At 41.4% G+C, this 25,640-nt stretch overlaps 2 protein-coding genes across 14 annotated transcripts in view; one reads left to right on the forward strand and one right to left on the reverse strand.

Moving 5' to 3' along the window:
- tmem131 (transmembrane protein 131) overlaps window positions 1-11,068 on the reverse strand; it is a 28,574-nt gene extending 17,506 nt beyond the window's left edge. For 4 of the 8 annotated variants that reach the window (XM_085773670.1, XM_085773668.1, XM_085773669.1 and 1 more), the window contains exons 1-7: window positions 10,852-11,068; window positions 8,252-8,313; window positions 8,003-8,043; window positions 4,875-4,943; window positions 3,554-3,674; window positions 235-351; window positions 23-145 (exon numbers count right to left, since the gene is read on the reverse strand). In XM_085773670.1, the coding sequence (XP_085629796.1) occupies window positions 23-145; window positions 235-351; window positions 3,554-3,674; window positions 4,875-4,943; window positions 8,003-8,043; window positions 8,252-8,313; window positions 10,852-10,975 (657 nt within the window). In that variant the 5' untranslated portion in view covers window positions 10,976-11,068. Of the gene's footprint in view, window positions 1-22; window positions 146-234; window positions 352-3,553; window positions 3,675-4,874; window positions 4,983-8,002; window positions 8,044-8,251; window positions 8,314-10,851 lie in introns of all 8 variants that reach the window. The other 4 variants (XM_085773666.1, XM_085773664.1, XM_085773665.1 and 1 more) reach the window with 1 other exon arrangement.
- Window positions 11,069-18,081: 7,013 nt separating this feature from the next.
- Window positions 18,082-25,348, forward strand: cnga3a (cyclic nucleotide gated channel subunit alpha 3a). Of its 6 annotated transcripts, none has more exons than XM_085773673.1 (9): window positions 18,082-18,288; window positions 20,595-20,707; window positions 20,937-21,026; window positions 21,608-21,781; window positions 22,320-22,370; window positions 22,934-23,122; window positions 23,253-23,354; window positions 23,434-23,540; window positions 23,633-25,348. In XM_085773673.1, the coding sequence occupies exons 2-9, from the start codon at window positions 20,619-20,621 to the stop codon at window positions 25,027-25,029; spliced, it is 2,199 nt and encodes a 732-aa protein (XP_085629799.1). In that variant the 5' UTR covers window positions 18,082-18,288; window positions 20,595-20,618; the 3' UTR covers window positions 25,030-25,348. The 6 variants fall into 6 exon arrangements, with proteins under 6 accessions (XP_085629799.1, XP_085629800.1, XP_085629801.1 ...); XM_085773674.1 differs by having other exon boundaries at window positions 21,653-21,781; XM_085773675.1 differs by lacking the exon at window positions 22,320-22,370.
- Window positions 25,349-25,640: the final 292 nt, after the last annotated feature.

Here is a 25,640-nt window from a genome sequence, read left to right on the forward strand (position 1 = left end):
GGAGTCTCACGTCTCTGATTACCTGCAGTGGTTCACTGTATGGGTTGTGGATGTTTATTAGTGGTGAGAAGCTGCTGTTTACTGGGACTCGAGCCCCTATGAAGGGTCGCAGTCTGTAGGGGTTTGGGATGCCGACCCCAAAAACCTTCAGGACAAAGAGAAAGAAATATTGGTGAAACCTCTGAAAGCATAAAACCAAGTTTGAAAAGAGGTTTTGTTTATTCAAGTCTGTACCTGGTATGTAAACACTCCATGATGTGAGGTGTTAATAAATAAAGTGTTTTCTACATTCCCAACTACTCGTGCAAGAAACACCACATCAAATGATGTGTTCCCTCCTGGTGGAATAATCTGAAGAAAGAACAGATGACATATGACTTAAACAGAGCAGATGACGGCCTCCCACAGTTATTTACACATGTGCTGACAAGTGGGACAGCCTGGCTGATAACCGCAAAGATGTTACCACCGGCGACCACCACATCTGACCTGAAAAGTCCACTGCTATGAAAACATAACAGCTAAACTCAACTTCTGTGCAGATGAGCCTGAATTCTGTTTCCTGCCAGTTTATAGTAACAATGTTGTTTGAATGTGATTTTTAATTTATCAAAACACATGCAGATGCTCTTATTAAGGTGTAGGTATTTCCTTATTGGACCCGTCCTACGTCAACAACCTGCACCAACAAGGTGGGGCAACTATGACAGTTGAGACCCAGGGCAAAAAGATAAAGTAAAAGTACCCGCTGCCCCACTTTCTGCTGTTCCTTAAGACTCGTGTTTGCATTGCAGGGTAATAACCAAAGGCAAATCAGATAAACAGTGTTTTTATTACCTCCTCTCTGGTCTGGGCTGCTGAGAGTGGTGAGTTATACAAAAATACATTTCTCTAATTATGAAAGTCAGGGGGACTAACATAGGATTTTGAAAAAGAGGGGTAGATGCCCCCCTCATGATTAGTGGAAATTATACCCTTGCCCTTTACTGCTGGTAATCCTTAAAGGCAGAGACTTGAAGTAATGACACATGATATAGACGTGTTTTAGTCCAAAGGCCAAGTTTAGTTCATCCATTCTTTTATTCTATAGTATGAAATACTGTATATATTTTCGAGTATTTGCACATAGGATTTATTGGAACACAGATAATAAATCACTGGGAAAGTACTGACACAAAACATGTGCTACAGATCATGTGACCACAGCAAAGTGAGATTGTAGTCTGAAACTGTATTTGGGACTGAAAGAATGCTGGTATATATAATCACATTATACCAGTCAGTGAATAACACAAACAGTCATATCACCAGGTATATCTGGTAAATGTAGTCATGAATTAACTCCGGATGTAGCTTCAGGCACTCAAATTCACGTCCCTCCATACATCTATAGCCCTACCTGTAGCTGTTAGTAATTAGCCTGTGTAAGTAAATGTATTGACCAATCTCGCAAAAACTCATCTTAATGGATCCTAAATTGGTGTGATCATAAACCTTTTATAATCAAGCTCAACCCTAACCCAGATGCCATTAATCTGCTGCCCCAAGAGACACACTGTGAAACACTCCCACATAGTGTAGATAATAGAGGCCTGAGGCTGGTGAAGGACCTTGGCAGATAGAAAATACAGGACACCCTGCTCTCCAAACTAAAAACCATGTTTTCCCTCTTTATTTGTAGTGAGCCAATAAGATTCCCACACATCCCTTTGAGCACAGGGCCGAACAAGGAGAAAGTTCAACTCTGCAAATGTGTGAAAATGTACAGTATTATATATCACATTATGCAAGATACATACACAAATGATTCCCCTGTTCTTCTAAAGTGACTGGGCTTCAATAAAAGACATCCTGAGGCTCCACAGATCTATTCACTAAGACTTCAAACCTTGAGGATACTTAATTTATTCAGGAAAAGTACCAATGGATAAAATATCCCCCGTGGATGAGACCAAAATAAAGCTCTTTGACATGTTTGTTTATGAAGTTAAACTGTCTGAACACGCTGGAGCAAGAAGAAATTTAGCCCTTGCAGAATAGGAATGGATACCAAACATGATGACACTATGAAGTACAACCAACTTGTAAACTAATAAAAGAATTTATCCAAAACTGCCCATCGTACATTCCGTCATCACTCAAACAATCTCTAAAAAGGATTCCCCTAAAGATGTTAAGTTGTCTACTCTAATGTGCAAAGCCTTTATACAAACACACCCCATGACAGAAGACCAGAGGCCTTTGGTTGTTATCTTCACAACCACACAGACCTCCCTCCCAGTGAACTTCTTTGTGAGCCAGACTCTCGTGTCCTGCAGATGAATTTATTTTTACACTTACTGCATTACCACATTAATGCACCAGACCTTCATGATCTCTTTATGGACACTCTGCACTAAACTGTAGCTTCACAAGAAGATATGACAGAAAACACTTGCAAAAGTGAAAACATTGAACTGATTTTCCCTAGTGTACGATCTGCTCTCTCTTTAGTCCAAACTGAGCAAAACGCATTTCACTGCCTGTTGACAAAAACTGCAGAAGTCCTATTTTTATCCAAATGAAAACTATGAGAAGCAACTGTGAAAAAAGAAAGCCCTTTACCTAGAGTCCTGTCTAACCACAACTCAGACACACGCTAAAACACGCAAACAACAAACATCCTTGTTAGACAACCTAACTTACAGTGTATAATCAATGTCTCAGGACAGCGTATTGGTCAAAACATTCTTCAAGCACTTGTTTAATACTTGTTAAGCCACACTTTAACAAATATATGTCTGTTGCAGCTGTGGTTGGAGTAACAGAACAGGTCTTTCCTGTAAAGGGCGTCTCTGCATGCAGCACAAAAACATGAGTTATGGCCATGTAAGAAAATATATGTATGTTAGAAAACATTTCCAGGACAATACGGATTGACTGCAGTCATCTGTTACGAAGCGCAGAATGTGTTTATCGCCCTCTTGGAGTTATTTTGGACTCATGCTCTTGGGAAACTGCATCCTGTGGTTGAATGGCAACTTTTAGTGCTTTTTCTTTATTAAAACACCACTAACAAGATGTGTCATTTTTAGACTGTGTACACCAGATAACTTGATACTGTGGCATTTCTTTCCCAGTTTTATTTGCTGTTGGGTTCTGTTGTTGACTGGCCCTTTGTTCACTGCAACTCATCTATATCTCTAAACAGTTAGAGACTTCAGTGCCCAGAGTGGTCACATGTTCAAGCTGCACATGTGACTTGCATCAGGACTTCCCACATTATTGTTGCCGTCTGAATGTTGCTGTTTACTCGTTTGACGCGCTTGTCGACGGCTCGTGTTTGAGTTTAAAGCAAAAACAATCATCTGTGTCTTGATAGTGTCCGAGTGTCACACTTAATTAATTACACCAGTTAAAAACTGCCTCATGATGAGCATGATGATGAAATGATGAAACGCGGTGCAATCAGCAAAGCCATGGGACTACAGATCAGGGGACTCTTTAAAAAAAAACAAAAAACAAGACAGTTCTACATTTTCAGAAACAAATGAACAAAGCGATGCGTACTTACCCTATTCTGGAAAAAGGATGCGTGAAAATGTGCTGTTGTTGCTGATATTGATATCAAACTAATTTCTTCTGAGCTAGGATTATGTAAATAAACTTTCTCCATTTTTGGCATTCCCACAGGCCTGAGGAGGAAGAGGAAAAAAACATTTGTACAAGTAAGTAAACAACCACATATTTAAAAGACATTAGAGGGTAATTATAAAAAGCACCACACTGGGGATATGAACAAAAACTCCAATAGAGATGTCATGATAACACAAAATTAACACCAAAGTCTGAACTGATTGAGATCAGTTAAACGTGAGTAGTAGTTCACCTGTTAAACAGAAAAACAAAGACAAAGAAAAGTAATGGAAAAAAGGAAGAAAAGAAGAAAGAAAAGAAACATGAAGAAGGTTTGGAGAGTAATAAAACCTCTTTTTCGAGGCATAATGACAGACATAACCTCACTGTGGAGCCACCCACTAAAGTGATTCATGATGGACTTGACATTCCTTTGGGCTACCATCTTCAGATTTGATTTGAAGGGCCACACCAGTGGTTTTGCATGTTATAGCCCATTAACTACACACACTGTACTTCAACCTCCGAGGCCCTGCATATATCTTTGATTTCCTACAGCCTGTGGTTTCTTTCATTTCAATGTGGTATGAAAATCAACTTGTGCAGACTTGAGACTTGGGAGAGGTTTTTTTGATTTCACCTGCCGCAAATGCGCAGTCAGGCACGATGGCAGGGTCGATTGGAAGTGCTTATCAGCTTTTATTCTTTTCAATCGTTTTGAATGAAGCCGCTCATTCAAATCCTGCCATTGTTCCACATGTGTCAGAGACAGAGAGAGTAAGAACCTCTCAAGGTCTCATTTTCATGCCCTCCGAAAACATTCACAGCCGATAAGTGGATTATTTGTTGTTGTAGTGGGGGGGGGGCTGAGGCAGCTGGGCTCCTTACTGGGGTCCAAGCTTTTTTTACAGCGCTACTGAATGATTTGCACTCTGTACCCTGTGAGTGCGCTGTTGGCTGCACTTGGAGCTGGGTCATACCGCATGGGTGTGCACCTACTGTCAGACTGGAATGTGACAGAATATGTCAGGCCCTGGGTGAAGCTAGGTGCTGGACTTTAAAAAATGTGTGGTTTTGTTAAGTGCATTCCACAGATATGTCATCAGCCCATTTACTGTGGACAGGTTGAGGTCGGTCGTGTAGGTTTGTAAGTAACATGCACAAAAAACAATACTTGTAAGGAAAAGTAACAAGATGAGAGATGTAGTAAAAGCATGGAGCGCACAGTAACAAAACAGTAGAACATATGAGACACTCACTGTTCATGGAAGTCCAACATTGGAGGTTCAAATCGTATAGGTCGGCAGTTCCCACGGTGCGGGGATGTGCTGTGAGAGAGAGGGACACGTGACAACAGCAGCAGCAGGCTGGGAAAAATAGTATCCATGTTGGTGTGCATTTCAAACAAATGAGCACAGACACTGTAGTCCGTGTTTAGGTGCTTAACAATGCATCACGCTCCCACTCCCATCTGCACTATTTTCATATGTAAAATATCTATGAAAATCCATAGCTGGAAACCCCCCCCCCACCCTCCCAAAAATATAATTAAAAGTGGAAGAAAAGAAGAAAAGAAGCGAAGAGAGTGGTGGTTACTCTCTCACATGACGGAAACAGCTTGCACTTTGCCTCGTTGTAGAACACGGGCATAACTCACCAAACCTGTTCAACAACAGGTGTAGCCAACAATGGCCAAGGCCGTCCCTAAAGAGAGACACCTCTTCCTTGGTAGAGCACAACTATGTGCTGGGAGGCGTTATGAAAATCTCATGGAAAAGAGAAGTTCAGCAGTGCTGCAGCCAGGTGTGGTTCAGGCCTCAAGTCACTTAAAGGAATAGTTCGCCTTCATCATTGACTCACACTCATGCTGTACTATGACCGACACAAAAATGTCCATAAAACTACACAAAACACATTTAATATTCTTCCTTACTGCTCGTCCACTGCAATCCAACTGCCCTGAAGGGATATAGTCCAGAGTTTACTCGAAACAACGTCATTTAGGACATTTTTACAGCCTAAACAGTCCTGTATTGAATTTGCCTGGGGCGCGCTCTCTCTGGACTATATCCCTTCAGGACACTTGGATTGCAGTTAACGAGCAGTAAGGAGGAATATTAAATGTTTTTGTGTAGTTTTATGGACGTTTTTGTGTTGGGCGCTATTGACTCTCATATAAAGTTTTCGTTGGACTACGAACCGCCGGCCTCCTGGGTCTCCAGATGCACTAATGACTGAATTTCATTTTTTGGTGAACTATTCCTTTAATGGCTGGAAGGCAAACACCTAGAAGTTATATTCTCTACTCAGAATATACAGACTAGCCAATCATGGAAAAGATGCAAAAAGGTTTGTTCACCGATTCTTTTGCATCGGACATAACACTTTTTCCTGATACTTCACTCTAATGTAATTACTCTAACATCACCCTAGAGTCGTACAATTTACCAGAGATCAATTTCGCCCATTTACTACCAGGCCAGCGTGTACAGGAGCAGACAATGGTCCGAGCTCCCTACAGACGGGATGGATTTCCATCCCTTGAGACCCACAGCGATCCACGCAGACACGCAAACCGTGCAGTCTTCCACTGGGATGATCTGTCATCTACAGCCTGTCCCTCACTCCACTCATTAATATACGGTAACAACTACTGACAAAATTCTTGCGGGATTAAGGATTCACATGTATCCTGGCTGTGAATTCTCTGCGGCCTTTCGCTCGCTGCTTCAGAGCCAATGTGTTGAATGCCAGTGTGTAATTGGAGGAGCTGGGGAGATCATGGGGAGGGGCTGGGTATGTCCAGTGTCAGACTAACCTGTACATAAAAATTTTAAAAAATAAAAACTGTGAAAAGCAGAGACTAGCATATTCAAAGCTTTCTTCATAAAAAATGAGCAGTCTGAGTGATACAAAAGAGATAATTATCAGCAAAGTCAAAGAGATTCACCCAAACTGCCCAAACAATACTAGAAAGAGGAAGCTCTGCTTTTAAAAAACTCTTAAACAACATAGTCAAACGTCAAAATACCTTCCCCCCTGGTTGAGGGAGTGGTCACGCTATGCCAGAACAAGATAACCTTTTTATGGATTAGAACGTACTGTACAAATAGTAAAGGCTCTCTGTATGTTTTCCCCAGACAAAACACGAATGCCAAAACTGAGCACAGGGGACTGATGTTATGTGGAGAATTAAATACAAAAGCACGATGTTGAAAAAGTGACTTTTATACGTTTCCTGACTTTTAAAACAGTGTTTACTCTCTCTAAGCACTCGATTTCACACAGCAGATTTCAGCCACTGAGCGGTATCCAAACATTTTTAGAGGACTCGCTATACAGTTCTCAGACAGACACTATGGTTCTCACGGTGCTGGGATTTAATAGTCTGATGTTTATCCGAGATTGACACAAGAAAGCCAACTGGAACATCCCCCAAAGCAGTGTGCAGTCACTTTTCTGTTTGTGTCTGCGCTCGGAGCGTTTGAGCAATCCTGACTCTGAGGCAACGTGACCCAACCATGGACACTTGTTTAGTATCAGAGGTGAGGCAGTACTCCAAAAAACACAACCATCTGCCTGCCCGCCTGCCTGCCCCGCTCCGCCTCATCGGCGCGGGCACAAACTCTCCGACTCGCCTCGTTGCGCCTTCGCTCTTTGACTCAACTCTTCCGAGCAGCTACGGCAGGACAGAGGCCGGCCGGGCCCAACAACAGGTGCCACAGGCCGAGCAGTTTCCCTGACGACTGATGTCACCAACAGCACATGTTTCAGAGAGATGAGGGGGGTGGTGGGGCAATGAATGCATATGGGTGTAACCTCAGGGAAGAAAAAAAAAGCTGCTCTTTCTTCCTGTAACGGACTTCATGCTTATTACCAAGTGTGTGTTGGCTTCAAGTGGCTGTCTTGCCTCAAGGCATTGGCAGCTTGTGATTATGCTTCTCCAGCTTTTTATTTTGGGGAGTTAACTGACACTACATAACCGGCCGAGAGGTAATAAAAGTCCTCTGCAGGTTTGTTAGCCTTGACAAAACAACCTTTTGTATCTGCTTGTTCTCATGTTCACGGAAACTGATAAACACATTAGTACAATTTCAGCTCATCTTTGTTGCGTGCTACTTCTCTTTGGGAATGTTGGTTGTGTTGAATGAGGGAGAACAATAATTTGTGCGTGCCACTGTCGGCCCAGTCCGACAGCTCTCTTCCTACACTTGCACTTTCCACTATACAGTGGCGCTTTACAATAGCATGCAAATGAGGAACAGCATAGATGTAAATGTGCCTGACTAGTCTAGCACATCACCAATGTGGTGGCATTTAAATGCATAAATATCTTTAGATCACAAGAGGGGGAGAATATTTTGAAAGTGAATAAATAAAAACGTACCTTTGTTGATGATATAAACTAAAATCAATGTCAGATTCCGCCTGCAGGAAAACAGAGATACAGTAAGTCATCATTAAAAAGGTGACTCTGACTGTGACTGTGACTGTGAGGGTGGAGGGGCAGGGGGATCAAATTGCAAGTTGTAAACCAAGTAGCCAACATGCATTTGTGTTTGTTTGTAAATGTTAGTCATCATAATGAAAAGGCAACAAATTATATTAAAAAACAAAAAAAAAGGGTAAAACGTACCTGTAAGAGGCTTCCTTCGCCAAAATGTAGAACCTCTAGAATTGTGTCTGACTGAATGAATGCTGTAAAAAAGTAAGAGGAAGACAATGTGAGTGTTATCACAACCACTACTGTTTCTAATTTTAGTTTTCAACACTTTACATGGCAAACTCATAAAGCCTGGCAGGTGAAAGACGTAAAAGAAATGACACAACGCACAGAGACATTCTAAGTGTTGATACGTTTCACCCGTTTTGCATGGCAAAGCACCGTATACAGAGGCCTCGCGAAGGCACAGCTGATTTTACATGATGCAGCATCGGAGCTGTTGGGTAGCAGCAGCAGCCAATGTTACACCATTTCAGAGGAAGTGTGGTGAAATCATAAGAAAAGCTATAGCCAGAGAGAGATAATTAAAAATAGCTCTCTGCTGGACCCCCCCTCCCCCCCAAATGTCCAATGCAAAAGTCATCTGTAAGCAGTCATATCTTCCTGAACCACAAAGCAGTATACTGGTAAAGATAACTTCTCTCTACTTGAACTTTAATCTCTTGAACAAGTCTAGAAGCTGCTTCACTTGGTGTTGAAGTTTGGTGTCCAACCCCCCCCCCCCATCGTGCCGAGAAGAAACACTTACATGTGCCACTGTCAAGACACAACACACGCACACACACACATCTATTTCCGGAGGTTACAAGGTGTCAGGCCACTGGGCCGTTTGGTGTAAAACAACTTTGCTCATATTCTGTCCTAGACAAAAAGGAACTTCAGTCAGCAGCACAGCCTGTCTGATATACTTGAGCTGTGTGTTTGTAATCACATTACTATCAACTGGATTCACACGGGACGTCTCTCCTATTCCCTGGCATATGACTCACTCAAAGTATGAATCTACGAGCTTAGAGAGTCTAAAACTCAACTCACTACTCAGCATTTTTTATGCGTTCACTCTACTGAGAAGCGTTTCACCTGACACCATCTACATCCCACAGCTTGTGCTGTCAGACCAACCTTTCCAGATCATATTCACAGCACACTTCATTAGGTTTTAGACAGAAAAAAAAAAGCCAACTAGATTGAGGTGATCTAATCACTTGGTGCAACAATTGACAGTTTTAGTTCCTCCTTAGGTTTCACTTCCGCCATGACACAAGTACATCTTGCAGATCAAACTTAGCCAGCCGTCTGTGGATGAGCATCTGCTCAGAGTTTTTCCAAGTTCATGATTTACCTTTTATATAAAAGTATCTAGAGGTACAAAACAATGTGTCTTGCTATACCATAGTTGTATAAGCAGGCAAAAATATGACTAGACCTAGTGAAAGTGAGAGCAGCGAGGCACTGAATGAAAAGTGAAACATATTCAAATTCAAAATGTCCCATAACAAATACAGTCTTCGGTGCCTCAGTTTGTCTTTTACATGCTTCAGCTTTGGGCCTAATGGTCACAGCTGTTGGCCAAGTACAACTGTAGGTTTCTGGGCAAATGCCAAAATGAAAGGGAGCAGTTTCTCTTAATTAAACATCATATTACCTCTCCTGGCATAGACCTGTGTAAATCTGTACAGGTAGATAAAATAGTGCAGCCTGACTATTGTCGATCTAGATAAAGTGACCAAGTTTGCTGCGCCTTGGCGTTGGTAACAGCATGACAAAGTGAATTCACAGTATTTGCCAAATAAGCCATGTATTGCTGCTTTATCAGTCACTGGCGTGTGTCTCCATTGTTTGAGCTGCACATGTCAGGGAACCAATGTAAACGATTTAAAGGCACCAGGCACGTTTCAGAGTTGGCACAGCTCGTCTGGTACATGAACTGCAGCTGTCCACTTACGACCGGTGGGACTTATCGCTGTGTCCTGACATGATCAGTAGATCTGACAGCCGGACACTTCAGTCCGCTGGATAAACAACATGCGGCTGTCATTTCATTTGGCCCCGCACACTGGTCGGTGCCAAGCAGGAGCCCACCGAGGGGTCAAATCAAAACGCTCAGCCACGTTTACAAATAACTTGTCATCTGACTGACACCCGCATTTCCTCTGCCTGGGCCCCAGTATGAGGAAGTAGAGCTCGGTAACCTGCCCGAGACAGAGGGCTGCCAATAATGTCGCTGCTCTGTCATCTCTTCACTAAGATCACTCAAAGTGGCCGATGCGAGCTAACATTTGGACTAGCCACGGTGCTAACACGGGGCTGCTAACTGTTACCCCCGTTTCTGCTGCCGTGTAACAGTTTTCAGTGTTTGCTGAGTACAGTGTTGGCCCAACTCAGCCTTATAAGGCAGCAGGGATGACAACATGACAACAAGCTACAGACGGAGCTAACCTGCACTGAGGCCACACACAGCTAACTAACTCACAACTCACTGACTAACGGCCACCCGTTGTGAGCTGGGCTCAGCGAGTCAAACACTGCGGCTCCTCGGAAATGTTCGTTGGTGTCAAAGAAGAACCGACAACAGTTTGTGTCGCTGTCGGAGAAGTAACTGTGTTAGCGCTGTAGCGGGCTAGCCGAGATAAAGTTGGCCCGCAGAGGTAACCTCCTCCACCGACACTTGGTGGAAATGCCTGCGGAAGTTAGCGCGGGCTAACGCGGACGTCGCCAGCTCAGTTACAAACCTTGTTTATTCGCCCGCGTCGTGTGAATAAAAGCAATAAATAATATCCTCAGGAATCCGATACACGGCGCTCTTGTTCTTGTGTTAGAGTGGCGACAACTCTTGACTCTTTCTTGACTCGCCATGCTGCAAATCTCGCTGTTACGATAACAACCGAGCGGGTTCGCGGACGTGCCCGTGTAAACCTCCGCTGACTCTGTCAATCATCGCCGTGAAAACACTGGAGCTCCACCGAGCAGCGGCAGCAGCAGCTAACTACTGAGCAGCGGCGGCGGCAGCAGGAGGCTGGACGGACGGCCTACTTCTTCTGCTCAGCTTCCTCTTCCGCTCCACGTGTGACGCGGCACGGCGGAGGCGGCTGCTGCTGCTGCTGCGGCGGAGTGAGAGAGAGGGGCCCCTGCTGCCAGAGGGGCCCTGGCACATCCAGGGGCCCTGCACACACATAGACATGATATAGGCTACTGTCATGATATGGATTATATCTCTGCACACATACAGGGGTCCCTGAGAGCCCGGCGCACCTCAAACCTATGCCTCAAACTAAGAAAACAGCTGCAAATTCAGACTACATCTTTGAGGACTGATGTGATTACCGGTATGAGGGCCAAATCAGGCCCCAGAGTGTTAGAAACACCCAGAACATGTGCTGCTGAAAATTTCAACAGAAAACTGTTAAAAAAAAAAAAGAAAGAAAAAAAAAAAGTATTTACACTGCAAAAACTCTCAACATGATTATGCTGTAAATTCAGAAAACATCTCCATCACTCTGACAACACATGCACTGCAAGAACTCCCAACATCTGCCTAAAAACTCACAACAAAAAGGTTGTGTTTCTTTGGACTCAAAAAAGTGACGGACTGTACGGGCGCACATTCATTCAACTTTTATACATGTTACTAATAGGCTACCTTGCTGGTGTAAGTGAAGTTTACACCAGCTCTAAGAATAATAATCTGCTGACACATAAAACATAAATATTCAGGAATTAGCCTAACTAGCCATTTTAAAACTTTATTGTATTTTTAAGGAAATACTCGAATACTTCAGTGGAGAATGTGTTACTTTTAAGTGAAATCTATACCCACAATTAGCTTTGATGTTTTGTTTATTTAATTGGATCTTCATGCCTTTGATCCAGATACTAAGATAACATGAAGCTGATGACTACATCAACAAATCTGTAGAATGTATTTAGCTATAAAGGTGGGAGAGATAATCTTAATGATACAACACGTGGCTGCTGTAGGATAATGAAGTAATGGTTAAAGGTTGCCAGTGATAAAGCCTGATGATTGTTGACAAGTGAAGTTTAGGGACGAAAGTGGGAATAAACCAAGGTAAGAGGAGATCAGCCTGTAGCACATAAGCAGCTGCTTTTCTGGATGTGTGGAGCAGCTGCCTCTGAAAGCTGAATCTATGGTGCTTGTCAGGTACAGTTAGATTGTCTTGCTCCTTTACATGGACCCATCTTGGGTGAGAGGAAATTTTTTTGTAAACCATGACCAGTAGACCATATAACTAAAGAGCACTCACAGCAAGATAACACTATTAAACACATGACTTGTTTTATTATTGCAAGGGAAACAAAGGTTAGCTATTTTCTGCTGTGTGCAACATCTCATCTTATTACTAACCCCTTCTAGGAAACGTGATTCCTATAGTTATCTTCTGTGGTTTGAGGAATTGATACAATGACTGTCCCAATTTATGATCACAGTTTGGGCGTTTTGGGTGCACAACACAATATTGTAAATCATGCTGCCTTGCTCACTTTGTATTCACATATTTATGAGTCAAATGAGTAGAGCTGAATAAATAATATATCACTGAAATCTTAATGTCACTATCACCATTTGGTTTCGCTTTTCTGCAACATTTTCTTCTTGATTTTATTATTGCAATAAATAGCAATAGGGTTTTTTGAATACCCTTCAGGTAATAAAAACTGGATATTTTTCATGTACGTACTGTATGTTTGGATTAGGCAAATCCCTTTTAAAGCATAAAAAAGTATAACTCCCTGTGTGGCATGTCAATCCCTTACAAATACATTATTTATAATCAAAAGCATAACTTGGGCTCAGACCAAGGAAAGTAATCAGTGGAAAATGTTATGTTTTAATCACATTGTAGTATACGAGAGAAATATGAGTCACTTAAAAGGATCAGCCCAGCCGTCAGTCATTAGTAGTAGTTCATATCTATGTCAGATAATGAGATCACAGTATTGACATGGTTGTAGTGGAAAGTCACTGACTGGACTGGACAACTGTCAAGTCTCAAGGGAGTTTGAGGAAACGACTGATGCAATAGCCTCTCATCTCTTGTTTATATGATTACATTTTGTTAATCATTTTCCAGGCACAATGCAGTGGTAGAGGATTACTAATCAGTATTAAATGTAAACAGAGAAAAATGCCTGTCAACTTTTAGTCCAAGCTAATATGTTATCCTCAAAACCTGAGGATGTTAAGTTGATTTGTCATAAGGACCGATGGTAGTTCTTATGAGTCTAGGAGAATGATGAAATATATATTTATAGTGAGACACTCATCAACATCAACATGTTTTTGCCCTTTGACCCCTGTAATGTTAGCACAGCAGTAAGACAGTGCTTGGACTTTAGGTCTGTTGCTGTTGTCTGTAACATACAACACGGTGAAACAAGAAACTGGAGAGCAAGATTTCTTAGCCAGAGGGCTGTAAACCAGAGAGATACACACATAACCCCCATGTAAAGGTTGACATTAAAGCCAGCACATATCGCATGTCAATGTTCACATTCAAGTTTAGGTGAAGCGAACAGCGAGACGTGCAAGCTCATCAGGTTAAACCACATCTAAAAGACCTATTAGAAATGAGAAGAACATATGTCCCGTCACGTCAACACTACTGTATGTTTTTGTGTGTCAAGAATTACACAACATGACATGGCATGACAATATGACAGTTCTAGGGTAATGCTGTTTTGCATTCTAGGTTACTGACACACTAACATAAAGTCAAAGAGTCATTGTTAAGGTCCAGTGTTTGCTGTTTACCTTTCCTACTGTGAGTGGCTCAAATGTCTGCTGTGAAAAAGGCCCAAAGACAGTCACTGAACCAGCTCCAGGGCCTTGTTGCTGAACTGATGAGTGTCATTTCTGAAACTTCCTGCAGATGGCAGAGATGTGATAACGTGCATCATCTGGGAGCAGCTCACACAGTTGGTCCACATTTCCATCATTGGCGGTAATCATTTGGGACATGACTCTTTGCCATGTCTAGAACAATAAAAGTCATCAGCAAAGCCTCATAAGTAGTCTTATTATGCAATTCAGGTTAGACACATGAGTGCGTGGCAATATACCTGGGTCAAAACAGCACATAATTTAGTGTTACATTGGTAGTATGTTAATGCAGCCCGAGTTCAGTAGGATACATGGATTTTTTAGTGCATGGTTTTTAGCTCTAGTAAGTGGTCAAAGACGTATTTTAGGCCTTTACCATGAGTAAGTAAAGATATAGATAGATAGATAGATAGATAGATAGATAGATAGATAGATAGATAGATAGATAGATAGATAGATAGATAGATAGATAGATAGATAGATAGATAGATAGATAGATAGATAGATAGATCTAGGTCAACAGAGGAGCCAATCAGTAAATCACAAACTGGAAAATGTATGTAATACACATGTGATTGTAAAGGAGAAGGGGTAATTGAAAGGTAAGCACGCACAAAAACACTCATGCAGTGAACTGATTGTGAGGAGGACCAGCAGAAGTGATTACAGCTGAAATGATGGCACTATTAGAGGATTATGAAACAAACAAAAATCAAGTCAACACACAGCCTCATAACATAGTGACTACAGACAATAGCCTAGTTTCAGATTTTTCTTCATATTGTGTTGACCTGGCAAAGAGCCACATCAATGGCCCTTGAGGTTGTTATGGCAACCCAGTAAAAGTGTTTGGCGAAGGATAACTCATTCTCGATGTCTGGGATAAAACAATGACAAGGTACAGCTAATCATCCTCAGCATCTGATGAGCACGGTCCAATCATCAGACAAGAGGACTCACAGCACTGCCACAGCCACTCACCCTGGCTGCCAAGACACATCTGAGGACCTGCTTATTATGCATCTTATCCCTTCACTTAACATTACAGATATGTATAGAAGAGCTTGTTCGCTTCCTATATGTAGGGAAAAATATAGAATCATGATGTGCTTTTTCTGGTTTAATGCTCTTTAGTCTATATATCAGTTGTTTTTATTATTTGTGACTGACTCAGTTCTGTGGTAACAGAATTACAAAGAAAAAAGATCTGCACCAAGAAACAAACACTACCAACACATTTCAATCTGCTTAGCAACAGAGGAAAGTTTGTTCCCAGCTTCATGGGACACACCCAGACAGTCTGATTTGCTGGTGTGGTGAAGCAAAAATGTACCACACAATTTGATGGCATGTTCCTACCCGTCAAAAGTTTTAAAACACTGTTTTTTTAAGTATATTTCTTGGGCATTTTTTTTGCCTTTATTCAATAGCACAGTTGAGAGAGACAGGAGATGGAGGCAGAAGGGGGAATGAAATGCAGTAAAAGGCCGCCTGGTGCGGGATTTGAACCAGGGCTGACTGCAGTGAGGACTATAGCCTCTGCATATGGGTGCTTGCTCAATCCACTGTGCCACACGGTGCCCCAATTTTTTTCCCTTTTTAACTGAAAATTTGAGCGGTTCAATCACCTTGAATAGTCCAAAGGTAAGTGGTAAACTGACAAGGTTTAAGAAAATAACAAAACAAAATAAATCATGAAAAATAATTTATAGAAGACATGGTGAAGGAGGGGAAAAAAAAGCAACAAAAGAGGAGGACAGACTGGTTGATAATGATCCAAAACATTAGGAGAACAGAGCCAAAGTCTACATGATTCAAACTTATCATGTCCAACATCCTCCTCAGAGCCTCATCTATTGGATCGGACTCATCACTTGCATGGCTGAGTGTTACTTGTGAAGAGGATGCAGAGTCTGACTGACTTGGAAATTGCACAGAGAAGCCATCATGTATAGACAATGTTGCACGGTGTCATGGTGCTCTCTGGAATAAACCAGGGTTTAGGATGCAGTAATTACCCTGTGCCTTCTGGCAGAGATGTAAAGAGGCTTTCAATAGATCTCTGTGCACCTGGACACAGTCCTAAACCTAATGAGGTTTGGAGAAAGGGAGAGTGATTGGTCAACCGCTGCGTGATTTTCTCCCACAACAGCATTCAATAAAATCATGTTAGTGCTTTTAATGCCTCGTGGCTAAGAGCAGTGTATATGCCAAGTCTGTTACAACTAGCATCGACCCCACAACTAAAAGGTGCATTAGATCCAACAATAGCTCTGACAGGTCGTACTGTCATTTGAACTTGTATTTAAAGCAGACGCAGTATTTAGAGAAGCGTAAAGAAATGTTATTTCTGGCTGTTAGTGTCCATTGACTCTCAGTATACAGTGTAAGCCCCTTCTCCGTATATCCACTACAGTTTCTATTAATGGATTGCTCTAAAGCCATTCTCAGTGAGGACAATCCCAAAGTCTATTATACTGCTAATTCCCTTCAGTTTGAAGTGACCACAGACACACAAACATAAAAACAAATGTAACCGTGTCTCACAGCAGCATCGCTCTCATATGAATCACAAGGAAGATTTTTGGATCATATGTATAGTTTGTCACTTATAAGCAGTTCAACAGCATATTATAAGGTAATGAGCATGGACCATATAAGTGAAGGCAGCTAATGTCCAACTGTTTATGACTTTATGGAAATATTCACTCATAATATGAAATGTTGCACAAACATTGCTTCAAGCGAAGGGCCATTAAGTGGCTGAAATAGGTACTGAAGTCTAAGCTGGGATTAGCAGTGCAGCTCCATATACTGCCAAAGGATTTCTCTTTTAACCTTATGCCATAGGGTGATGTCAAGGGGGTGGGGGTGGGGCAGGTGCGGGGGCGGGGTGATGTTGTGGTAGTGGGCTGACAGGAGAGACACTGTGATGGAGGACCTCGGCCTGACGACGCCGAGTCATTTGCTTCCAGTTCATTCTGCACTTCACACAGTTTATCCAAAAGCATCATGATGGGAGGATGTGTGTTTCCACAGAGCTGATGCTGCTGATGGACAGCAGGATCCAGTTTTGCAAGCGCACCAGACCTCATGAAAGTGTGGTTACATTTGTACAATAACACAACATCCTGTTTTTCTACTCAAAAGAGCAGAACGTGATGCCTTTAGGTAAATCAGTGCAATTCGACATAACACAGATCTGCAACCGTCAGAACTGTTAATTTTGCACACGTTTATCAATGAAGTTAGTGGTGTTGTTGCAATGGGCTACATCATGTTTAAATGGTTTTTTTAAAATGTGCTTCCCCCTCATGTTGTACTGGACCCACGTCATCAAAGAGTTGCTTTCATCTTGAAGAAGCTCTTAAGTTATAGATGCATGACAGTGGTGGGAGAAGTAGACAAACTACAATACGTTTAGAAATGTAGGTGAAAGCAAGAAAACACACCAAAAAAACACCCAACAACAACAAAAAAGAGAAACAGAATCAGTGTTGTGTTATTGTATTGTCTACATATCACTTTTGATTTATAATTAGGCTATTGGTTTACAACATGCAAGTGTCAAGCAGCATTTGAATGTTGTAGCTAAGCTGGTGGAGGTGAAGCTACCTTATGTAGCTTTTCTGTTATTGGTGAGTTGATTTTGTAAACATGAATCATAGGCCTATATTATGAGCTATTTGCACAGTTTAGATGCACAGTGTGAATGTGAATAAAAACTGCCGTCCACTCAACAGAAAATGTACTTTGACATGTAGTTGCAAGTGCAGTAATTTATTACGTTCTCTCAACTCTGTCCCTTTTTGGCCTTACTGAAATAAATAAATAACTTGCTTCCTCATTGTGTTTTTATTCTGTCAATGCATTAAATGTCTCCAAATGAATAACCCCGGTCAGATTAGTCCAGATTGTGATATAAGTAGTATGTAGTTTTTAATTGTACAGATAAATTAATGAAGAAGATAAACTAATGAATAATGAAGACAGCCTGTTATCCCTTCATTAATATGCGCGCGCGTGTGTGTCTTGTGAGTGTGTGCCACAGTGATGGCAGCCACAGTGATGGACAGGGCTCCTCCCCTTGTCTGATCTGGGACCTGTCAGCTCAGTCTCTCCTCTCCTCATCCCACAGAGCCGCTCGTACTAACCATGGACAGCCAACATCGATATTTTCGGTCACATTGAGCTCGGGCGAAGCGATCTTGGATTAATTCACTGGAAGAAACATTATCAGCTGTTTGTTCTGAAGATGGAAATATCAAGAAACGACCAGAGAGGAGCTGCTTGCTCAGAAAACTCAGCGTGAAAAAGCTTCAGACAGGTGAGTGCAGGTGATCTGCCTGCAAGTTCCTGTTGTTTCACCTCAAGTTTGCTATACGACCACTATCGTTGTCCATGTTGGCCATGTTGAAAGCTGCATTTCTCTGTCGCCACTATAAGTAAACATAAGAGGATGCTAAATGAAATTCCCACAAAATATGTTAAAGCTTTACGATTTTTCATTTTATCTCAACTTATGATTCATTCAAAAGCCTGGAAAATGAGGAGTTGTAGCGAGCACGCGCCGACAGGGAAGGTCAATCAATGCTGATAAATAGCCTATAATCAGATGCCACACGGTGCATGGCTGAGCTTGTTGATCACGTGTAGCCTTGTAGTTTTTGTAAGTGATTATGAAGGCAACTGGACTAGAGGTTTCTGAAGAAATTAGCCTCGAGTCTCCATCATCTCCATGTCCGGCAGGTTTCAGTTAGTGAGGAAAACACATAGTCCTATACATCAGGGAAGGAAATGTCCTGCTGAATACACAACCTTGCCACAAACCACAAGCTTCTTAGTGGGTCTTGACCCATGGGTGCTGCAGGACAACTAATCTCCAGAGCAAAAACAGCAGAAGAGTTAAATATTGATTTTCATGAGAAAGAGTCCTTTATAAGTTAACACAAGTAGAGAGGACACACAGTCTAACAATTACTAAGGACATCACAGACCCAGTGTACCAATTCTCTATATATTGATTTATTTTAGATATAATTATTGACAGTATTATTATTGACAGTCTCATCAGAAACAAATAATTAAGAGACTATTTGGAAATATTGGCATCAGCCTTTCCATGTTCTGTTTTTCTACACTATAACCAAAAATACTAAGAAAATCTCTGAAATAGCAGATGTTTCTCCAACAGTATATGAGCAGGCATGAATTTCAGCTCTCAAAACAACACCACTGTCCTCTGCTCTGTAACTGGATTCAGATGGTGGTGTTACCATGATTAAAAGCAACACAATATAGGTCCTATGTAAAATGTAAAAAACAACAACAAAAAAACAAAAAAAGAAAACACTGACGTAAATCAAATATCACATATGATTTCTAATAGGTTTCACTTGCAGTGTGTTATAGGAGTGTGTTTTATGGATCATAAAAGTGCTGTGTGGTTCGGTGATGACAATGATGTAACCAACTCATGTTCAGTGTGCAGACACACATGGGCTTTACCTTTCATCACCCTTTCAGCACAGCTTTTCAGTGACTGTCCGTGTGATTTAATTTAGTGGGGGTTGGTTAACTCCTTGGTATTAGCACTAATCTACATGTGCGCACGTGTTACAACAATTGATGTTCCCCAGAGATCAGTGACTCATTATTTACCAGCAAACAGAAAGTCTGTTTTTGACAAAAAAACAAAAAACAAAAGAAAACAGACAACACAATTATACCTTACTTAGCATGTTACACTTTCAGAGGTATTAAAGCAGTGGTTCCCAACCTTTTTTGACTTGTGACCCCATTTAGGCATCACAAATTTCTGGCGAACCCACGATCACGTGGCAGTCGTCAATCAAGATGCGCCAACTCAGATATTTTTATATGCTGCATTTTATTTGAACTCGAAAAATATTCAAGAAAGTGAAAGTATATAATACAGTTGTTTAAGATTGTGTGTGGTATTTTTAATCATCATTTTAAAAAGAATAATAATTAGTTTAAAAAATATATTTTTATCAGTATTTTTTTTTTTTTTAAATCAATTACTCGATATTTCAGGTGACCCCATTTGAATTCCAGGCGACCTCACGTGGGGTCCCAACCCCAAGGTTGAAAAACACTGTATTAAAGAATCTGAAATCAAGCTGAAACTTATGAAAAGATGAAAAATGTATTTGTCTTGAATGCAGTTATTGGGGATATTACAGCAGGTGACATTGCTGATCTGGATGTTTCTCCTGGCTGTATCCAGTAGTAAATAGTTGCTGCCCTCCACCACACACAGTTGTACCTGGTCTTTAAGTGGTGCCCTAATAGACTTAACCTGCTGTATACACGACCCAACATAGCAACGCCAGTCCACCTGTAAGCCATAGCTTAGTTATTTTAAAAAGCAGCTGATCGTTCACACAGAGAGAGAGAGAGAGAGCACTGATCCTGTTTAGTGTTAAGGACATAATGACCATGTATTTTTAGGTGCTAGTCTCAGACGGACAGTGAAGAGTGGTATTCAGCAGCATCAACAGCAGCTGTCACGGTGGTGATGGGTCATTTCTGGCATGTACAGTCTTACGTGTGAGCAACGTTAGTGTGTCAGTCTTACAATGTGTTTTTCTGTGTGTCTGTGTTCTGCAGGTTAGCACAGCCAGACACGACAACATGGCAGAGAAGACCTTTTCAGCCAGACAGCGGTTGTCCACCAACACACAGGATGATGAGCTGGCAGTCATTGAAAATGGCGACAGCAGGTCAGATGTCATCCCAAAAATTGTTAAGATTCAATCAACATTCATTAAGGCTCATTTTCAGGTCATATCGAAGAAGAAGAACTAACCCATAAACTGCTTTTGTATTGTTGTCCATGCTCTTTAACCTTTCTTGCAACTGACAACAAATGTCAGACTATAATTACGCACTTAGAAGTTGCTTCATGTGGTTTGCACAGCATGAGCTTTTCTCCAACCTGTTGTCTTCCAGAGCTCACTCTCTTCGTGAAGACCACTCTGAAACGGCGCTGTCTTCACACTCCCACAGGGACTCATTCACAGGTGCTGGGGCAATGGCCAGGTAAAGATCTGTAGTTGTGTACTAATCCTCTAGTATGGATTCAAAGTTAGTTATATTGCTGAATATATTTAGATACCATTCCTGAACTGTATTTTGTTTCCCTAGATTTTAGAAGTATTTCAAATTTTTTACAAAAATCCCTTTTGCCTCTCACCCATTACAAAAAACTGCTGAGCTTGTTTCATTTAGTAATTAATTTTTCAAAGTACAAAGAGGTAAAATCTGTTGTATCTGCAGAAAAGTCCAAAGTAAAATGAATCAATAAAAACATAAGAAATTGACCTCCAAGATTTATATTTTGACCTTCTGGACAGAACTGACCCCTCAGTTGGGAACCCACTGGAACAAACTAGGCCTATCTAACCATATAACCTTGAGCAAATATTATTATTACTAGCAGTACTCTTATCAATTTATCACATCAGAAGTACATTTTAGTTTTTATGTTATGCTACTTTTACCTTTCCTCGAGTACAGGATCTGAAGACTGTGTCCATACTCTGGGAGATGGGATAATGTAGGTAGTTCCTAGCCTAGTTCCTAGTCACTTTGTCCCCTCTTACCTCCTGCTGACCCTCTAGGCTCTCTTACTTCTTCTTCATGCTGCGAAACTGGGCATCTCACAGAATGAAGCCTGAAACAGAGAGGCATGACTCTTTCCTGGAGCGCTTCAGAGGCCCTGAGCTCAAAGACGTTCCCAGTCGAGAGAGCAATGCCCAGTCTGTGGGCCCCAACGACACACTCCGTAAGAGAAGGTAAGTAGCCTACTGAGCTTAGGAACAGCACTGGTGAAAGTCAGTGTGAAAGTTTACATTTCTGGACTCATGATAAAAACGCATCTACATTACATGAGAAACAATTTAATGCTTTAGGTGCAAACTGGGCAGAATGGAACTAGAAAGTGACAATGAAACAGAAATTAGCAGTAATGTAACCGGTATTTCACCTCCACACACCTCCCTCTCCAGTGTTACTAGATGATGATGAGGAGGATATGGGTGAAACAAATGAGTTAGTCGTCAACAGCATTCTTTGGAAATGCATGTTTTTTTCCAACTAAGATCATTGTCACTCCCTCTGTGATATTTCCCTGCTGAGCTGACCACAAGCTAATGGTCAAACGCAGTAAAATGATAGGGTTTATATTACATTTGATTGCTAATGTCCCATGAGTCATCGAAGATATGTTAGAGGTTGAGAAAATTGTTGATTTTAATTTCTACATTTAGCACATGACACAAGAGAGACCTGAGAGTTCGCGGTTCAAAGATTGTGTCCTTTATTTCTTTCCAGTAAGTGGCCACTAGCTACTTACAACATGAATAACTGCAACAACACAGATGAGTAAGTGTTTCCAAGTCTCAGTCCGACAGTAGAGGTAGAACCTCAGAAAAATGAGTCATAAATCCTGCTGGACAGTAGTGGTAGTGTTTTGTTTTGTAGCTATCTTGCAGTAGCACAACTGATAGCATAGAAATCCTTGAAACCATGTCCTCCTGTACTATATCGACATCATTTTGACTTCTTCCTGCTTTAGACAGAAAAAAACCCTGTCCTTTTGCTGGGTTGAGTGATTTTGTTGTTAAGTCACAAGTTATGATTGGTTATAAAGAAAAATACTAAAAGTAAATAACTTTATACCTGAAAACACATTAAGATATGATGTGTCCTGGCATTTTAGTCAATTATTAGCACAATAGGATCCGAAACAAGATGTTGAAACTTGCCTGTGTTATGCTGCCATCTGCTGGAAAAGTCTATGACCTGCACCAGATCTTCCAACAAAGTCCTGAACCCAAAACCGTGGAACCTCCAGTAGCGTCCCTTCCTGTTAGTCTGGTAGACGGTCCCTCAGAGAGATCCTGTGTCCCCTTTTTTCACATGAAAATCAAACTTGTGATCCATAGCAAAAAAGAGGACAAAAAAGACGAGATTAAAAAAGAGGAGAAAAAAGAGGAGGAGAAAAAAGATGAGAAGAAAGACGGTGACAAAAAGGAGGAGGAAAAGAAGGACGAGAAGAAAGATGAGAAAAAAGATGAGAAGAAAGACGAGAAGAAGGATGATAAGAAGGATGATAAAAAGAAAGAGGAGCCCCCGTAAGTAGACCAGTAGAACGTGGACGTCTCTTTAGACTGGAAAAATTAACTACCGGAAACACCACTGTTTGATATTTTTTGCAAAAATATATGTTCTTTTGACATCAGTTAATTCTGATTTGTTTTGTAGGAAAGAAATCTGGATTATGGATCCAGCAGCAGACCAATACTACAAATGGCTGACCGTCATCGCAGGCCCAGTATTTTATAACCTGATGATGATTGTAACAAGGTATTGTTCTTTTAACAGACATTAACATTCCTACTCAACAAACAAAAAAGACTTGACAACCACTCTTCTTGTCTTCTAGAGCCTGTTTTAATGAACTCCAGGACACGTATACAAAGCTCTGGATATTATTGGACTACACCGCAGACGCCATCTACTTTGCTGACACATTTGTCAGGGCAAGAACAGGTTGGATTCTTGAAAGACGGAACATATGTTTATAAATGATTAGTGTCCATGAGTTTGTAAATTTGGCTCCTAATTTCACATTTGTCCCACAGGTTACTTGGAGCAAGGACTGCTGGTGAAAGATTCCAAGAAACTGAGAGATAATTATAAAAAAACACCTCAGTTCAAATATGATATGATTTCAATGATCCCCACTGATCTGCTGTTTTTAAGGTTTGGATTCAACAACCCAGAGTTTAGATTCAACCGCCTTTGCAAAATGCCAAGGCTTTTTGAGTTCTTTGAGCGGACTGAAACCAGAACCAGCTTCCCGAACATGTTTCGAATCAGCAATCTCGTACTTTATATCCTCGTTATTATCCACTGGAATGCCTGTGTATTCTTTGCCATTTCGAAAACCATTGGTTTTGGAAGCGACACTTGGGTTTATCCCAATATCAGCCACCCAGAGCACGGCCGCTTGGCCAGAAAGTACATCTACTCCCTCTACTGGTCCACACTGACCCTCACCACCATCGGAGAGACCCCTCCGCCTGTCAAGGATGTTGAATACGTCTTTGTCATCGCTGACTTCCTCACTGGTGTCTTGATTTTTGCTAGTATCGTCGGTAACGTTGGTGCCATGATCTCGAACATGAACGCCTCTCGTGCTGAGTTCCAGGCGAAGATCGACTCTATAAAGCAGTACATGCAGTTCCGAAAGGTCACCAAAGACCTGGAGGCCAGGGTCATCAAGTGGTTTGACTACCTCTGGACTGAGAAAAAGACCTGCGACGAGAAGGAAGTGTTGAAGAACCTCCCCGACAAACTCAAGGCTGAGATTGCCATCAATGTCCATTTGGATACACTGAAAAAAGTGCGTATTTTCCAGGATTGTGAAGCCGGTCTCCTGATCGAATTGGTGCTGAAACTGCAGCCACAGGTGTTCAGCCCTGGAGATTACATCTGTAAAAAGGGAGATATCGGCAGGGAGATGTACATCATCAAGGAAGGGAAGTTAGCTGTGGTGGCTGATGATGGAGTAACTCAGTTTGTGGTGCTCAGCGATGGGGCATACTTTGGGGAAATTAGTATCTTGGGAATCAAAGGCAGTAAGGCAGGCAACAGGAGAACGGCCAACATTCGAAGTGTAGGTTATTCAGATCTCTTTGCCCTATCCAAAGATGACTTGATGGAAGCGCTCACTGAGTATCCAGAGGCCAAGAAGGCGCTGGAGGAGAAGGGGAAAGCCATTCTGATGAAAGACAACCTGATCGATGAGGCGATTGCCAACGCCGGTGCTGACCCCAAAGACTTGGAGGAAAAGGTTGAGAAACTGCAGGGCAACCTGGACACAATGCAGACCAAGTTTGCCCAGTTGATGGCACAGTTCACCTCCAGCCAGACAAGGATGAAGCAGAGAGTCACCGACATGGAGGCTAAAGTGAAATCCATACAACCAGAGGACTTGTCTGAAGTGATGGCCGACAAAGACAAAAAAGTCCAGTAATGTGAGAGACACCCGAGGACTTTACTGTAAATGAAAGGACTTTTCATTTAGAGCAGTACAGCGACACTTTTTAACGGCCCATGTTTCTATCTATTTATACATCACGTTCATTATCATCCTTGTGTCAAATTGTGTACAGTGTATGCAGCAAATATATATTTTGTGTGCATGCTATGCTTGACAGCTAATTTCATGTTGTCATGAAACTACTTGAGTATGTTGATTACTTGTGTATGCAAAACATGACTTTTTATAGCCTTAGATTAATGAGGAAGGTCAGAACAATATTGACATTCCCCCCAGACTCAAACTCATGTTGCACTGTTGCAGTTAAAATGTACATTTGATTGACTGTATATAAATGTACAAAAGAACTCATATCCCAGTTATGTTTTTAAGTTATTGTCAGCATACACTATCAGTTGTAAATCTGAAATGTTAAATGTGAATAAACATTAAAATAATAATGTGACCTGTCCGACTTACAGTAGGCTTTTATGTTGTCACTTTGCAGGTTAAAGAAAATGCTATTTTCCGAAGATGTGAGAGCATTAAGACATTTTGTTTTCCAGTAAGAAAAAATAAATATACAGGATAAAGCAACAAAGCAA

The sequence above is a fragment of the Trachurus japonicus genome, chromosome 4 (genome assembly GCF_045865225.1).
Source record: "Trachurus japonicus isolate A0001 chromosome 4, Traja_1.0".
Classification (NCBI taxonomy): domain Eukaryota; kingdom Metazoa; phylum Chordata; class Actinopteri; order Carangiformes; family Carangidae; genus Trachurus; species Trachurus japonicus.

Coding starts and splice junctions, on each gene's coding strand:
- cnga3a (XM_085773673.1), top strand. CDS start 20,619: ATGGCAGAGAAGACCTTTTCAGCCAGACAGCGGTTGTCCACCAACACA. Junction 22,371..22,933: donor AACTGCAACAACACAGATGA/GTAAGTGTTTCC, acceptor TGTGATCCATAG/CAAAAAAGAGGACAAAAAAG. Junction 23,541..23,632: donor ATTTGTCAGGGCAAGAACAG/GTTGGATTCTTG, acceptor TTTGTCCCACAG/GTTACTTGGAGCAAGGACTG.